This window comes from Carcharhinus amblyrhynchos, chromosome 3 (genome assembly GCF_965287045.1).
Source record: "Carcharhinus amblyrhynchos chromosome 3, sCarAmb.v2.hapA, whole genome shotgun sequence".
Taxonomy (NCBI): domain Eukaryota; kingdom Metazoa; phylum Chordata; class Chondrichthyes; order Carcharhiniformes; family Carcharhinidae; genus Carcharhinus; species Carcharhinus amblyrhynchos.
Window position 1 is genome coordinate 97,389,260 of NC_137326.1, and position 14,903 is coordinate 97,404,162.

The 14,903-nt window shown below is 41.3% G+C and overlaps 1 protein-coding gene across 4 annotated transcripts in view; it reads left to right on the top strand.

The window, feature by feature from the left end:
• Positions 1 to 14,903, top strand: part of LOC145340949 (period circadian protein homolog 2-like) — a 72,090-nt gene that overhangs the window by 41,103 nt on the left and 16,084 nt on the right. For all 4 annotated transcript variants that reach the window (XM_080185557.1, XM_080185555.1, XM_080185558.1 and 1 more), the window contains 8 exons: positions 631 to 739; positions 839 to 970; positions 2,306 to 2,414; positions 3,705 to 3,873; positions 7,039 to 7,145; positions 7,661 to 7,852; positions 10,327 to 10,593; positions 11,726 to 12,534. In XM_080185557.1, coding sequence (XP_080041683.1) covers positions 631 to 739; positions 839 to 970; positions 2,306 to 2,414; positions 3,705 to 3,873; positions 7,039 to 7,145; positions 7,661 to 7,852; positions 10,327 to 10,593; positions 11,726 to 12,534 — 1,894 coding nt within the window. The remainder of the gene's footprint in view (positions 1 to 630; positions 740 to 838; positions 971 to 2,305; positions 2,415 to 3,704; positions 3,874 to 7,038; positions 7,146 to 7,660; positions 7,853 to 10,326; positions 10,594 to 11,725; positions 12,535 to 14,903) is intronic.

A 14,903-nucleotide genomic window follows, 5' to 3' on the forward strand; every position in this document is an offset into this window, starting at 1 on the left:
ATGCTGCAGCTCTGATTGGAGCCTTTAACTGCGCTCGCAGTAAAAAAAAATAGAAAAACCCTCTCCTGCCACATCGCTTCCAGGCCCAATAATGCCTCCACCCTGGCCCCCACAGACTTTGCCCCACCCCCCTAACATAATTGTCTCCCTTTATTGTCCCACCACCCCTCCCCCGCTACCCAGACCGATCACGGCCCCCCTACCCCCTTTTCACCCCCCTCCACTGATCACACACAGAATGGCAGCGACCCACTCCCCCATCTGTCCCCCCACTAGAGAGCAATCTGACCCGCCTCCCTCCTCCCCCCAGTCGGGGAGCAATCTGACCCGCCTCTTCGTGCCCCCCCCCCCCCCCCCCCCCCCAAAAAAACCACACCAGAGTTTGGATTTCAGAGTGAATGTTGCTTCTGGTTCCTGAGGCCCTGAATAGTATTGTCCTCGTGCATGTGGAACCAAATTAGAAATGAACTTTTTTTTGTGAATACTTAATCATCAAATTATCACAAAGTGACCCTTAAAATGTTAATAATTCCAAATAATGAGCATTAGAAATCTGCAGAGAAGTATTTTTTTAAATTATATAATGAAGATACTGCACAAAATCTCTGCTTAACCTTCCAATATATGTAGGGTTCCTTTGAACGAGGATGTATTTGCCAGTCCAGGATCAACTGAAATGAAGACACTCAATCCTGAAATACAGACCATCACTGAGCAGATTCGTCAGCTCTTGCTACAGGTAAAGTTAATTCACGTTATTCTAATATTAACTTAATTTATTTCTGGTTAGTACATTTCCTGTTAAAACTTTTATCATTTCCATTTCTTTCTATTTTAGCCAGTTTACAATAATGGCTCCAGTGGATACGGAAGTTTGGGAAGTAATGGATCTTATGCACAGTTCATGAGTGTGGCCTCTTCCAGTGATAGCAATGGTAACATCAATGAAGACAGCCACTGGGACAAGCCTGTAAGTTTGATCTCTCTTGTGACTTATTATGTGCAAACAAAGTAAGGTGCATTGTCAGCTTGTTGCCTAGGCATAGAACTAGTGTTGTAGAAGAGCAGCTAGCCGTAATTGAAGCTATTGATTTACATATCCATTGATTTTCATGGAAATTGAAGTTGAGCAGTTTCTATGATGAGCACCCAATTCACCTGGGTTGCACTGAAAGTGACATTAAGTGGGCTGTAAATTAGCTTTTAAGTAAGTCCTCATTTTAATTTTCCTCGTTCAGCGTCATTCAGTTTTAACATTGTAGATTTAATGAGGCTAGTATACACGCTTGGCATCAGGACTTCTGTTTTTGTGTTACTTAATGCTGGGGCCTAGAAGCACCGCATGACCTGATCAGCAAAGAGAAGTGGTTGATTGCACTAGTGATAGAAGCTTCCTGTCAGTGAGATACTAAACTGAGGCCCTGCCTTCTTTGTCTAAGATTCCCTTGCACTATACTAAGAGTATGTGATATTGGCCAGTATTTATCTCTGTTAATGTTGCTATATCAGGTTTTATATTATTGCTATTGCAGGCAAAATTGGCTGGTGCATTTCCCTACTTTTCAGCAGCAACTAGACAATAATCAATGAAGTGTATTTTTGAGAAGTGCTTCCTGAGATCATGAAAGGTGTTATATAAATGAAAGTCCTTTATAAGGCTACCATGACTCAAACAGGCATACTATAATATTTTGAGTTTCACTTAGGCCAGCTATTTCTGTTACTACTTTTGCTACATATATCTAATTAGCTTTCTCATTGACTACTTTTTAGGTCTATTTGCTTAAAGTGCCAAGGTTTCAGGTGGTGGTATTGTGGTTTTGTTGCTGGACTAGTAACCCAGAGACTCAGGGCAATGCTCTGGGAAGATGGTGGAATTTGAATTCAGCGAACGTCTGGAATTGATGTTTATTGATGACCATGAAACCATTGTCATGAAACCCATCAGAATCACTAATGTATCCTTCAGGGAAGGAAATCTACCATCCTTACCTGGTCTTATCTACATGTGACTCCAGACCCACAGCCACGTGGTTGAGTCTTTAAAAAGTGCTTTTTGAAATGGCTGAGTGAACCATTCAATTGCATCCAGTGTTAATCAGTAGAGATAATTGAATTCAAACAATGAGTTTGTATATTTTAATGATATAATGACTGCACCATCAAAGCTTTCGTTATTTTTTTCAATCATTTTCTGAAGTTTGTCAAGTAGTTCTGTCTCATTCTCTGTGTATTTTTGTTGCATCTCAAAACCAGATGCACAAAACATTGACTAATTATAGAGGAAATGCTTTGTTTCTTTCAGATGACGTTTCAGAAAATTTGTAAAGATGTGCACTTGGTGAAAAATCAAGGACAAACCATGTTTATTGAGAGCAGAGGAAAAAATGAATCAAAGCGCAGACACAAAACTGGTAATTGGCTTAATTATTTTAGTCATTATCTAGATGTGTGATCAATTGGCTTGAAAGAATTTTCACTGAAATGCATATTGCCTTTGTATATGTGTTGAGTCTAAACAAAGCTGTGAGAGTTGCAGCTTTTCATATCTGGTGGTTACGTTAGCAGTTGACGTGCAACAGCTTTATTCTGTTTACCTGGGTGGGTTACCATAGTTTGGAGGTCAGAAAAAGTAGTGACTTGAAAACACTGCAGTATATTTTTAAATGTTACAGGAATATAACTTTACCTGAGTGCAGTGTACTTTACTTGTGGTAAACATTCAGTTCCTGTCATCTTTTGATTTTGTCTCAGTAACAACAAGCAAGAATGGGGGGAAGGAAGTATACCTGGCAACACGAGGAACTAAAGTTTCATGACACAGATATTTGAAGGGCAGTCATTTTAAAGAGGAAATCACATTATCTTTATTTTTGAAAATACAATAATTTCTGATTTCTCCCTACCTCTCAACTTTGTTTTCTTCAAAACAAAATCAAACTATAGAACAGAATCTTCAGATCTGTGAAAACATGAGTGCTGTTCCAAAAGTAAATATGCTGTGTGACCTCAAGGAGTGCATTCCTTTGACAGTAGAAAGTGAATTAAGTTGCACGTAAACAAATTGTCTTTTTAGAATTGTAGCTAAACATCTTAGTCCTCCACTCACTGTGTTGGTTGAATATTCTGCCAGTATTCACTGACTAAGCTCACACATGAAAAAATGTCAATTTGATAATGTACTGATGGACAGCCGAAGTACCAGGAGCCAAAGGGCAATACAAGTTGGTGCCTATTTTTTGTAATACAGGTTCCCATAATCCAAAACCTCAATTGTTAAACTGTACAATTATTTGGCTTTTCATTATTGTCTAATGGTGTATACGCAACCGTATAGAATCATTAAAATATTCATGTGTTATTTACAGGCTGCTGTGTGAAAGTACCAGTGAACATCTTCAAACAAAATTTAGATATACTTTATATCTTGGAGAATGATAAAGCAATTTATATTACATTTATGCTAAGTCATTTGTTTGAGTATTTCTTAAATCTCCTGCAGTTTAGAAACTGTCAATCTAGGCAAAATAGATCATTTTTCCTCTTTAACTGAGGGATATTTTTCTTAAAAAAAATTGGGCTAAGATCCAATATCTAGGACAGTGGTTCTAGATCAGTTCACCTACATAAATATGCTAAAGTGTATTTTTAAATTTCGTGTGGAAATAGCTTGTCTTATTTCTGGGAGTGCATATGTTTTGCAGTAACACAACAGAAAGAGACTAGCAGCCAGATCAAAGACCTTAAAACCAACTCATCCAAGAGTACTGTACCCGGCAGTGCCATAAAAAACATACCCCTGGATGATTCAAGATGCAAGGAACAGCCAATATATTGTTACCAACAAATCAACTGCTTGGACAGTGTAATAAGGTGAGTGAGATCCTGGCTGTGTTCCTGCAGTTATGCAAGTGGTGGCTCCTTTGTAAAAAGGATATTGTAGATGATTTGCATACTTTCAAAAGTACCTTTCTTTAGATTTAACATTCAGGTCAAACAAAGCTGTGTTGTGTAAGTTGCTGAGAGATGCATTAACAGATCCTACATAAACGACAAGTTGCCAAACATAATCTCAAATACATAGCAAAGGGCTTTATTTTGTGGAATATTATTAACAAAAGAAAGTAAAATAGAACATAAAACATTACAGCACAGTACAAGCCCTTCGGCCCTCAATGTTGCGCCGACCAGTGGAACCAATCTAATGACCCTCTAACCTAAACTATTCCATTGTTATCCATATGCCTATCCACTGACCATTTGAATGCCCTGAAAGTTGGTGAGTCCACAACTGCTTCAGGCAGGGCATTCCGCACCCTTAAATCTGAGTAAAGAACCTACCTCTGACATCTGTCCTATAATTATCACTCCTCAATTTAAAGCAATGTCCCCTTGTGTTAGCCTTCACCATCTGAGGAAAAAGGCTCCCACTGTCCCCCCTATCTAATCCTGTGATCATCTTGTATGCCTCAATTAGGTCACCTCTTAACCTCCTTCTCTCTAATGAAAACAACCTCAAGTCCCTCAGCCTTTCCTCAAAAGACCTTCCCACCATACCAGGCAACATCCTGGTAAACCTCCCCTGCACCCTTTCCAGTCCTTCCACATTTTTCTTATAATGCGGCAACCAGAACTGTACGCAATACTCCAAGTGCGGCCGCACCAGAGTTTTGTACAGTTGCAACATGATCTCCCGGCTCCAAAATTCAGTCCCTCTACCAATAAAAGCTAACACACTGTACGCCGCCTTAACAACCTTATCAACCTGGGTGCCAACTTTCAGGGATCTATGCACAAGTACACCGAGATATCTCTGCTCATCGACACTACCAAGAGTCCTTCCATTAGCCCTATATTCTGTAATCCTGTTACTCTTTCCAAAGTGAATCACCTCATACTTTTCCACATTAAACTCCATTTGCCACCTCTCAGCCCAGCTCTGCAGCTTATCTACGTCCCTCTGCAAACTATAACATCCATCCTCACTGTCTACAACTCCTACAACTTTGGTGCCATTAGCGAATTTACTAACCCATTCTTCTACATCCTCATCTAGGTCATTTATAAAAATGACAAACAGCAGTGGTCCCAAAACAGATTCCTGCAGTACACTACTAGTAACTGAACTCCAGGTTGAATATTTCCCATCAACCACCACCCTCTGACTTCTATCAGCTAGCCAATTCCTGCCCCATAAGACAGTATGGCTTAGTTTAATTTTAATTTGAACTGGCTTAATTCTAAAACTTGGGTATATATTTTGCTGTGATGCTGTGTAACAAATCAAGTGTACAAAGCAAAGATTTCAGTGATTTTTTTTTCCAACATTAAACATATGGTCAACTTTAATTTTGAAATTATGAACAGAATAAAGCTAAAGGAATATTTGTGCAGTAAACTTGCTAACACTTGGCACATACTTGGTACATCAGTTTTCACGGCCAATAAAATATTTACTGTTGACATGGAAGAAGTTCAGTGGAACTCTTTCTCATTGCATGGCAGTAAGATCAATGGCCAGCTAGTTTTACTTGCTGGCATTGGCTGAGGGATAATTGTCAGCAAGGATATTTGAAGATTGCCATGCTCTTAGGGTCTTCCATTTAACATTAATACCAAAGCAAAATACTGCAGGTGTTGGAACTATGAAATAAAAACTGAGATGCTGGAAATACTTGGAGGTCAGGCAAGATCTATGGAGACAGAAACAGAATTAAGGTTTCAGGCCAGTGACCTTTCATTGGATGCTGCCTGACCTACTGAGTATTTCCAGCATTCTTTACTTTTACTTCAACATCACAGCTGAAAGATGTCAGCCAGAATTTTCCAGACCTTCGCGTCAGCAAGATCTTCCAGTCCTGTGATGTGAACAGAGATTTCAGTGGTTTGCCAGCCCCACTGCAGGGAATTCTACAGGGTGGTACTGATAAATTCTGGCCGTTAGCTCTAGGCAATACAGCATTCCTTCAAAATTAATCATCAGCATGGATTTGTTTAAGAATTGGAATAAGATTTATATCTATAACCTTCTGGATTGGGCAAGAGTGCTTCTATTGAATTATCTTGTGTTTTGTAAGGTCTGAAAACCATAAAATACAGCTGTTGCTCTGTCATCAATTAAGCAGTCATATAAAATGTCAGTTCAGTCATTCGCTCTTTTTTTGTAGTTTAGGTTGAATAGTCACAATAGGGGCGGCATGGCATGGTGACACAGTGGTTAGCATTGCTGTCTCACACACCAGGGACTTGGTTTCAATTCCAGCCTTGGATGACATAGAAACTAGAAACAGGAGTAAGCCGCTCGAACCTGTTCTGCCATTTATTTTGATCATGGCTGATCGTCAAATTCAATATCCTGATCTTCCCCCTTCCCCCCCCCATATCCCATGGTCCCTTTAGCCCCAAGAAACACATCTAATTACTTCCTGAAATCAAATGTTTTGGCCTGAACTACTTCCTATGACCCTGAGCCCTGTACTCGCCCACCATTCTTTCTAAATCTACCCTATTAGAGTTTCTATGAGATTTCCTCTCACTCTTCTAAACTCCAATTCATAGACTCCTAACCGACTTAGCCTTTCCTCATATGACAGACCTACCATTCCAGGAATCGGCCTGGTAAATCTTCACTTTACACCCTCTATAGCAAGGACACCCTTCCTCAGATAAGACAACCAAAACTGCATATAATACTGGAGGTGTAACTGTCTGTGGAGTTCGCACATTCTCCCTGTTTCTTCTGTTGCGCTGATTTCCTCCCACAGTCCAAAGATGTGCAGATTACGTGAATTGGCCATGCTGAATTGTCCCTTTGCCTTTCATGCCACAAGATGGGGGAATTAACGGGGTAAATATGTGGAATTACAGGGATAGAGCCTGGGTAAGATGCTCTGTTGGAGAGTAAGATGGGCCAAATGGCCTTCTGCACTGTGGGGATTCTATGATAGACTATTTTAAAGTTGGGGTGAGAGGAATATAAGTCTGATTGATCTGTCCACCTCCTATGGCATGGTTCATTTGTGTCTCTGATATTTGCAGATATTTGGATAGCTACAATATTCCAAGCACTGTAAAAAGGAAATGTGAGTCTTCATCAGCTTCTGACGACGATAAAGAAAAAAATCAGAACATCCAGGTGTCTAAAGGTATTTCATGGCATTTTGACATTTATCTAAACTGACTTTGAAATACTTTATCGAAAATTACCCAGCAATAGTATGTTTGGAATAGTTTGACATTTCTGATGCAAAGGAAAATGAGTAATTCAATCAACGAAGTCGTAGTGCTATGAGATTTTTGCATGCATTTTTACCGCAGATGCCCAAAATTTTCTTTTGCTGTCTGTATACGAAGTCTAAAATTTTCATGGCTCTTATCACAAAATTAAAATTTTGAATTTGTTCCATAAAGAGAATTAATTAACATGAAAAACATGAATACTTAACGTAAGCCATAGTGTCCTTGGAGTTGCTAGCTTTTGGAAGAAAAAAATGTCCATGCAAAATATGCATTTTGAGCTGAAGATTGAAAATAGAAAGTCTTATATACATCAGCTGTTAATTTATTCACATTGTTTGTACCCTGTACTATAGATGACAACCAAGTAGAAATAAATAGAAGTTGGGTGAGTGTATAATGAACTCTTCTGTTAATTTGGCAGAAGCATCATCACTGCCACCTCAGTCTGTCCGAGTTCCATTTAAAACTGCAAAAGAGGTGCCCACTGGAGCTGTTGTTGGTACATCCCTAGCACCACTCTCTTTACCAAGAAAGGCAGCAAGTGTCACCAGTCAGTGCAGTTACAGCAGCACTATTGTCCACGTGGGAGATAAGAAACTGCAAGCAGATGCAGGTACTGCACATCAGTAGAATGTACAAGATTTTTTTGGATAACGTGTATCCTAGTACCATACATCTGTAAATTCTTAGGACGGGATTTTCTGGCCACACTCACCCCAATGCCGAAAATCCCGCCCAAGGTCAGCAGACCTTCGCATGGTCTGTGTGCTGCCCACTACAATTCTCGTGCTGGGTGGGATTGGAAAATTCCACCCTTAGTAATGCCATCAGACAAAAATATCCTTTCGTATTTAAGGAGAGTGTTTATTGGGGGATGGGAGAAGGGGGGTGATTCTCCCAGCCTGCTTTTGTAGCACAGCAGGCCGGGAGATTTTGTGGACTCCCCACTGGGCGCCACGACCTGAGTCTCCGGCAGCCTGATTTTCGGCACCACGCCAGAAATCAGTATGGAGCCTGCATAATTAATTTAAAATCTAATTTTCATCCATATTAAATCTTAATAGCGGGCCACGACTGAAATGTTTATTGCTGACATGTAAGGATTGTAAACCAGCGGGGTTTAGTATAGCTTTCCACTTGTAGGGAGCTGGTGCCTGAGCCTGCTGGAATGATGGGGGGAGAAATTGAGGCCCCTTGGTGGGGGGAGCTTTTGGGCATTGCCAGTTTGGGTCCCCTTGCACTGCTCACAAGGCAAATTTAAATCCCAGGGGGCATCTTGGTACTGCCAACCAGGCATCAAGCAGTGCCAAAGGGGTGAGGCCTTGGGGAGGGGGGTGGGGTTGGGGGGGGAGGTTGCGAGGGGGGGAGGCGGTAGGTGGTTGATGATTGGTGGAGCTGGGGGGATCCGCTGCCATTCTGCATTCAGTCTGAGTGACAGATGGAGGGAGGCTAGCGATCGGGGCTGGGCATTTGTTGGCGGGGGTGGTCAGCATCCAGAGTGTCAGCGAGCAGGCCTTTTTATCACGCAAAGTTATAATTGCCCCCTTTAAATGCAGACAGCTATTTAATAACATAGCCTTCATATTTTTGTAATTTCTGAATTGTACTATGGGAAAGGATCCCTCCTTTAAACTGAAATTTTATAACTTTGCTGACAGACAGGTCACACAATGTTCAGCACAGCAGTAAGGAATTGCATTAATGTAACATTAATAGAGGCATTTAGAAAACTTGAATGTTTTGGCAATCATGGTACTTGATTGTGTTAACTCAACCCTCCCAATTCCTGTTGGGCTTGCCTCTTCCCATTTTTATAACCTACTCCAGCTCAAAAACCCTCTGCAATATTCTCTGTACTCTCTTTTTTAAATTCATTCATGGGACATGGGTATCGCTGGCTGGCCAGCTTTTATTGCCTATCCCTAGTTGCCTGCAGGCAGTTGAGAGTCAACCACATTGCTGTGGCTCTGGACTCACATATAGAATGGCAGATTTCCTTCCTTGGACATTAGTGAACCAGATGGCTTTTTCCAACAGCCGATAATGGTTTCGCGGTCATCAGTAAATTCTTTACTTCTGGTCTTTTTGCACATCCCCTACTTTAATTACTCCAAACATCGATGTTTGTACTTTCAGCTGGCTAGTTCCAACACTCTAAACTTTGCTTCCTTTCATTCGCTTGCTCTCTCTGCCCCCTCCCATCCTTTTAAGATGCTTCTTCAATCTTCTTTGATAAAGCTTTGGGTCATCTGTCAAACCTCTGTGGTTTGGTATTAAATTTTCTTTGTGAAGCACCATGGTTTGTCACTTTAATAGTGCAATAGTCCTCCTGTGTTCTGTAACAAACTTTGAAGCACGAGAAGAATACATACATTTCCTAAACTCTAGAAAGTGAGGCAGTTTAATAATTCCTTATCATAAATCTTTTGTAATAAATCATTACCTTTAAAAAGCAAAGGTCTTCAAAACTGAGCCAACTTTTATCAAGTAAAATATGTAGTGATGAACTGCTGAAGCATCATTTTTCTAGAATTCACTTCAATGGTGTTGTACACTAGCAGTCATCAGTTTCCAATTTCTTGACTTTTTTCCAATAATCATTCTTACAAAGTGTCTTGGAATATTTTGCTATGTGGAAGGTGCAAGTTATTGTTGTAGTGCCAAGCTTTTTTTTTAACTTCCCAGTTGCTTGCAGCTTCTAAAGGCAAAAACTCCTTCTCAGAAACTGTTCTGCTCACACTGATGGCTGGCCACTCGTCAGTGAAGCTTCAAAGCTATTCAATTATTATAACCTACCATAGTTTTGTACGATACATGAACATGTCCACAAGCATGCGCACTATGTTGGATGGATGTTTATTTTTCCTCGCCACCCAACCCAAAATTGGTGATACTAATTGCCACAACCCTCGCTAAGAATATTTCATAGCACACTAAAAAGATCATATCCGACCTGTATTACTTAGCAGCATCCTAGTCTTTTTTTCGTTTATACCAATGGAACTGCTAAATTAGATGTCTTGCGTAGTTATTATCTAAAATGAAAAGCTTTCATATAGCTACAATTTTAAATGTGAAATTTAATAGAAATCCTGTTGGAGGATGGCCTTGGCATTGCTGATCCTGCAGAGAACATGGCGTCTACTACTCTGGTCACCACCGTGCCTTCAGTGAACCAGGAAAAGGAACCGTACAAGAAACTTGGCCTCACCAAAGAAGTTCTGGCTGCTCATACACAAAAGGAAGAGCAGATATTCTTGAGCAAGTTCAAGGAGCTGAGTAAGCTAAAAACATTTGAACCTTCTGGCAAATCGTACTTACAGGATCAGTGCAAAGGATGTTCAGGAGATTGTGGTAAGAACCTGCAAACATGCCCTCCTTTTAAACACTTCCTTCAGTGTTATATGGTTTAAGGTCTGTGGAGTCTGACGTAGTAAGTGAGAAGAATGAGAATGGATGTACCGTTATTAGAACAAAGAACAACCCAGCACGGGAAACAGGCCCTTTGGCCCAACGAGCCCGCGCCGCCGCATCACCCTACACCTATTCTACCCTGCGTGTCTACAAATGGAACCCCTAACTTAGCCAGATTCAGGGGAGAATAGTGTCAATTTGGTAAACCAATCAGCCTAAGAGCACATCTTTGGGGTGTGGCGAGGGGATAGTCAAAACGCCATGCTACTTCCTTAATGAGTGCTGGCAGATAATTAAAATGGTAATCACTTCTTGACAATCTGAGGGTAGCCATTCCTAGCACAAGCTTTGAATCCATTAACAAGAGCACATCTTATGCTAAATGAGGGCCAAACCATTGTTTCAGCTTAAGATGCCATTTTGGCATTGTCAGGAGAACCTCCCAGTTTTTGCAATTGTATGGAAAACTTTAGTTAGTTTTTATCAAAATTTCATCCTTTGTGAATAAAGGTTTGATGACTAAATTGGACAACCCCAATACTCAAATTGAAAAACCAGACATATTCATATTAAATTGCTCATTTGACCCAAGGTGACATGGAATTCTAAATCACCTGGTTTGACAAGTTATTTTCTTTTGCACTTTTATTACAACATGCCAATATTATCATGATGATTTACCCTTAGCGCATTCTTCCAAAAGGTTGCTGTAGTAAAATACACGTATAAAATAGTCCGTGTCCTATCTCTGGCAACTGAGTGGAACAATAGATGGGGTTTTCTCATAGCACCTGCCAGAGGGTCAGAAATTCCCACCCAAAGTCACCAGAACTTTTGGTGGCCTGTCAAAACTTTCTCTCCTGCTTGTGACAATTCCCGAAGTGGTGGGACCAGAAAATCCCACCCTAAGAGTGAAAGAATTGTGTTTATAGGATGAATGCATCAGATCTGCTATCAATAATTGAGTCAATCCCTCTGTCGCACTTTTTAGTCACTTATTTTCAACAGTAAAGTATTTTTTTTTTAAAATGCGAGGGCTTGCAACATTTCTGATTGTTTCCTCATACTGCAGGCTCTCAAGGAATTAAAGCTGGATGGAATCGTGGAGAACATATGTACAAAAAAGGAGGGAAGAATAAGAAGCTTAAATCAAAACGCATCAAGCAGCAGGAATTGTCTGATAGTTCTGCATCTCGCACCAACCAACATAAGCTACCCTCCTGGCCCCCATCTGCTGTCTCACAGAGTAGATATTCAGCTGTACCGTTTACAACCGTTATGCCACCCTATCAGCTGCCTGTATTTTCTGCCCCTGGCAGCATGCCTCCTGTGACTGACCTGTCTCTGCCCAACTTTGACAATGCTCAGGGTGTTCATTGCACCACTCAGCCCCCAGCATACTCTGCACCCCTGGTAACGCCTATGGTGGCTTTTGTACTCCCTAATTATGTGCTCCCTCAGATGAACAACACTGTGCATCCACCATTTTTCCCATCACCATCAGCCTTTTTGCCGCAAACTCCATTCTCTCCACAGACTTCATTCCAGTCTCAGCCACAGTTTGCTTCACAACGTTACGATCCACCAGCTGAAGGCGAGAAGGCACCTGCCCCGGAATCTCGAGGTGCCCCATCATGTTGCTGTACTCCACCATCAGTAGGACCACAGGGCCACACCTCCCCTCCGTTGTTCCAGTCTAGGTGCAGCTCACCATTACAGCTGAATTTGCTACAGCTGGAAGAAATGCCCAAATCATCGGAGGGAATTGCGTTTGTCGGAATCGTAGGTGGAAGTGGATCAATGGCTGATGGAGGAGGGATGAGCAACAGTGCCAAAGTTACAAATCTGGACATTGTGACAAAGGATGATGAGGCAGCACTGGTAAGTGACTGACAGATTAAAAACACTTTTTTCCTAACCATTCACATTGCAGCTTTGTGTGAATTATTAAAGGCAAAATATCTTAACACTTTTTTTTATTTTAGAGACATTGAATATTTTGTAGTCTGAAATCCAGGTTATAAAGGACTATCTCAGTGACTTAAAAGTGAACAGAACCAAAAGCGTATAATCTTTTTTGTTTTCTAATTTTTATTTAAATTAGATTGGGTGATTTTTGTCTTGGGGCAAGGGTTCCAGGAAGAGGAGGAGAGAGAAGTAAAAACTCACTCTAGCCAAAGGCACACTGACCCAAAATCTAAAGATTTCTTTAGCCAAGAATGAGAAAATAAAGGTTGAAAAAGATTGAAGACTTTGAATCTTTAAATCTTGGTCAAATTTAATAAAATACTACTGATCTTGAAAACTGTAAAGGATGTGACAACGTATGATGAATGAGTATTTTTTTTAAACTCCGATACCTAGAATAGTTTATGGAATCTAACCTGAGGGAGCTGAAGTTTTCTGGTGAAATGTTTGCACTTTTGGTTATTATAGGTATATTCTTTGGATTTGCCTTTTCCTTCAATTCAGCTCTGCAACCAATTTAGCATAGTCCGACAAGCTGGAATTTCCTGCTGATGTCATTGTCACACTCCCTGTTTAAATATAAACCAGCTGAAATGATGTGGTGGGAGTAAAGTGAGCAAGTAAATAGCATGATGGTACAAAATGTCATCTGAGAGTAACATTCAGTAAGATTTACAACTCTTGTGATGGTAAATTTGATGTATTGTATTTTTGTGGGGCAGGAGGCGAAACAGAAAGTAAGGATAAGATTCTATGCCCCCGGCATGTTTCTTGGCAGCAGGAGATGGCCTGCCATTGATGACGGGATCTTCTGGTCCCATTGCTGTGTCAATGTGATTTAATGTGGAGATGCCAGCGTTGGACTGGGGTAAACACAGTAAGAAGTCTGACAACACCTGGTTTAAGTCCAACACCTGGTTTAGATTTGCACCTGGTGTTGTCAGACTCCTCGATGTGATTTCCCATTGAATCCACCCCCTGCTGCCAGGAACACTATACCATAGGCAGGACCAGAAGACCACGCTGGTGGGAAGGATGGGAAAACCCCACTCTAAATGAATCACAGAAGTTTTAAAATTTTATAGCCATGAGAAAAGGGAAAGATAAATGAACTCAAAACCGATGACCCCACACTTGCACAGGCTTGAATTTTTGCCTTGTATTGTTTGGCATAGACGGATTTAAATGAGTAGACACTTTGCAATTTCCTGTTTTCGTCTGATAATTTGTCGTCCAACTTTGTATCATCTGCAAACGTGGGTACACAGCTGTCTTCCTGCAACAGAATCACTGGTTATATGTGGTGAAAATTTGAGGTGCTAATGTAGATCTTTGATAAACATTGCTCAATACTAGTTATAGCCCGCCAATTGGTATATTTCCTTTAACAGCTAGGATGGCTAGCTACCAGAAGATCCCGCCCATTGTTTCTCACAATAAGCAGCACAACAGGCCAGGAGACACCAGCAGGAGGCCTTTAGCGCTGGTCGTGAGTCTCCCAGCTGTTTTTTTAACATAATCATCTCAGTGCCGGAAATTGGTGGGGAGCTGATTATCGTATCAAAATCCTCATTTCATTATGATTAGCAGGTTCAGGACAGTATTCCCTGGGCACATTAGCACACCAGCGTTTCCTCCCACACCACACCCACCACCCCTTTTGCAGGGAGTGGTTCCCTCCAGCAGTATTTACCACTGCTCCCCACTGAGGAAATAGGCACCCTGACCCTGCTGGAGGGAACGTAGGCCATTGAGATCCCCCCGGAAGGTCATAGGTGCAGGGGGTGCACCTTGGGCAGTGTCAACCTGGCACAGCTCAGGTGCAAACTGAGCAGTACTAAAGGGGCAGGGCCAGAAAGGGTGTGGGGGAGGGGTCAGAAGGTCAGCGATTTGGGGCAGGGTGGGTTACGGGACTGGCCAGCAATCAGGTGACCTCCTGTTTACCAGAGTGAATCACCGTGAGGCACTCTGCAATGTTCAAAGTGTCGGAGATTCGCTCAAGTAAGTGTGTCCGAACAAATGAGTGGGAAATACTCCCATTTTCCTGCACATTGGGCACTTAGTTTTTTTTCTGGGAGAATCCTGGCCTATACTCTGTCCCCAATCTCCCAGCCTACATTGCAAGGCTTGCCAAATCAAGGGACTTGAGGGAAAAAAATGACTGCTTTTGCTGCCTCAGAACAAAATAAGAGATGAATCCAATAACTTGAGAATTACGAGACTATTTGAGAGGCAAAATTATAGACAAATGGAGAGAAGTTGGCGTTGTTATGAAGAGTGTA